Here is a 2,124-nt window from a genome sequence, read left to right as displayed (position 1 = left end):
GGCTTGGAGCAACCTGGACTAGTGGAAGGTGTCTCTGCCCATGGCAGGGGGTTGGAACATGATGAGCTTTAAGCTCCTTTCCAACTCAAACCATTCTATGGTCCTATTCTATAATTCAGAAGTTAGATCCATCACTCAACCTCCTGAACACCTTCAGGCACCCGAACCATTCTTGACCTTTAAGTAGAGCTGGTTGGTCTTATGGTAGTTCAAAGCATTTTTATTAGCTAGGACAAAGCTGCCCAGCTCCATGCCCAGTGTATTTAAGGGGTAAAGCCTTGTGTGACTACAGCCACTTGGCTCCATTGCCTGTCCTAGCCTCCAGCACCCATGGCACGTTCAAGGGGGACCTCAGTCAGCCCAGAGATGAGTTTCAGACTGAGGAAGCCCACATGCTCCACATGAGACAGGAGGCTATAAGCTCACAGACAGCTCAAATTCTGCGTGTCCTACTTTTAGCTGTCTTAGCCTGATTTTCCAGAGCACCACGGCTTCAGAGGAGGTATTAGGTAGTGTTCAGCATTTCTCTGAATGGATCTGAGGTGCTGCCAGCCAGGAAAATGCAGGGGAAATGCACCCAAAACTGCTGAATCTCTTGTGAAAACGTGGCCAAAAAAGAGTTTGGCTTGCTGCAGTCCCCCACCTCCCTCCTCATATGGCATAAAAAAAACCCCATTTAAGCCTGAGAAGATACTTGCACCATTTACCCTGGAAACCCCTCTGGAGACAGAAAAGCACTTAGCTTACCACAGCGGAAATTTTGGCAGAGACACATGAAACAACACAGTTAATGTGCATGTTTACACGCGCTTATTAAAGGAACAAGTCTGAAACGGTCTCAAGCCCCCCGACACAAATGAACCTTTGTGTAGGGCTGGGTTTGGCATGGCTGGACCCAGGTGTGTGGGTCTGGGGGAGAAGCCAGGACATGGGAGGGACCTTCCTACCTGTGACACCATACCAAGTGCTTGCTGCTCTCTCACCCCTTGCAGATCCCAAAAATTACCTTTTTAACCTGAAGCGGATGCTGTGGCTGTGCTCTAGGATGGCCATCAGGGATTTCACATCATACTCCACAGGTTTCTTAAAGCTGATCCCCTCAGGCAAGCCGGCGACCATCAGTGAGCCTGGCTCTTTCAGGAACCTCTCATATGGCAAAGGAACCACAGTGCTCTTCCCCACAGCTTCACCTGGGAAGGGGGCAGAGTTACATACACATTGCTGAACACCCTGCGCCCACAACCATGGACAAGGCAGGCTGGAGCAGTAAATGCAAGAGCAAGAAACACCAAAGGAACCACTGCACTTTGCATGCCAGGCACTCCGCGCTCTTTCTAAAAGCACTAATTAATAAAAAGCTCATAAAAACCAATAAGCAGATGTCTCAACTTTCGGGTTGCACTGTAAAATCCTCGTTGGGGGGGTCACTTGGCACAAGCCCACCTCCATGAGCGAGGGACATGGCCACCGGCAAGCTGGGAGGCAGCCAAGAGCTGAGAAAGGAGGCTGAAGGGCTTGCAATGATTTTTATCTCATGTTTACTGAGATATTCTTGGAACCTTATTTTCAGTCAGTTTTCTTATTTTACCTCCTGGAAGAGTGGAAAGTAGTTTGATTGCTGCTGCTGTCAAGCAGCATTGATGCGCTTTGACAGACAAGGAAAAAACATCCCAATAATCTCCCTCCATCCCACCACTCGCAGACAGCTCGCACATTGATATGTATGGTTGCACGACCGTCTCCAGCAGCACAGAATTCTCACCCGCTGCCCTCAACAATGGCCCCAGTGTCCTCTCGTGTCCCTGCCGTGTGGGTCTGGCTCCATTTTACCTCTAACACCAAAATCTCCGCAATGAGTTGTGCACAAACTGCTTTCCCTTCCCTGGCAGCAGCAGACAAACAGCGAGCATTGCAGCTATACAGGGATTTTCTAAACCAGCTAAAGAGCCCATGTGCCCAAGCCAGAGCTGCTTACGGTGCTCTCCAGGCAGGACATTGTCAGAAAAACAGCCTCCTCTGAAGGGTTTCAAGGAATGGCCAAAACCCTTGAGCTGCTCTCTGCAGAAAAATTACTTTGGAAACCAACCCAAGCCACTGCAGTCAATGAACTGGGTGCTGAAAGAC

The 2,124-nt window shown here is 49.5% G+C and overlaps 1 protein-coding gene across 1 annotated transcript in view; it reads right to left on the bottom strand.

Moving 5' to 3' along the window:
- Positions 1-2,124, bottom strand: part of GTF2IRD1 (GTF2I repeat domain containing 1) — a 45,430-nt gene that overhangs the window by 35,207 nt on the left and 8,099 nt on the right. The window contains exon 4 of the mRNA XM_009076067.1: positions 1,007-1,190. Coding sequence (XP_009074315.1) covers positions 1,007-1,190 — 184 coding nt within the window. The remainder of the gene's footprint in view (positions 1-1,006; positions 1,191-2,124) is intronic.

The sequence above is a fragment of the Acanthisitta chloris genome, unplaced genomic scaffold, assembly GCF_000695815.1.
Source record: "Acanthisitta chloris isolate BGI_N310 unplaced genomic scaffold, ASM69581v1 scaffold2776, whole genome shotgun sequence".
NCBI lineage: Eukaryota > Metazoa > Chordata > Aves > Passeriformes > Acanthisittidae > Acanthisitta > Acanthisitta chloris.
This window is presented reverse-complemented; position numbering and strand designations above follow the sequence as displayed.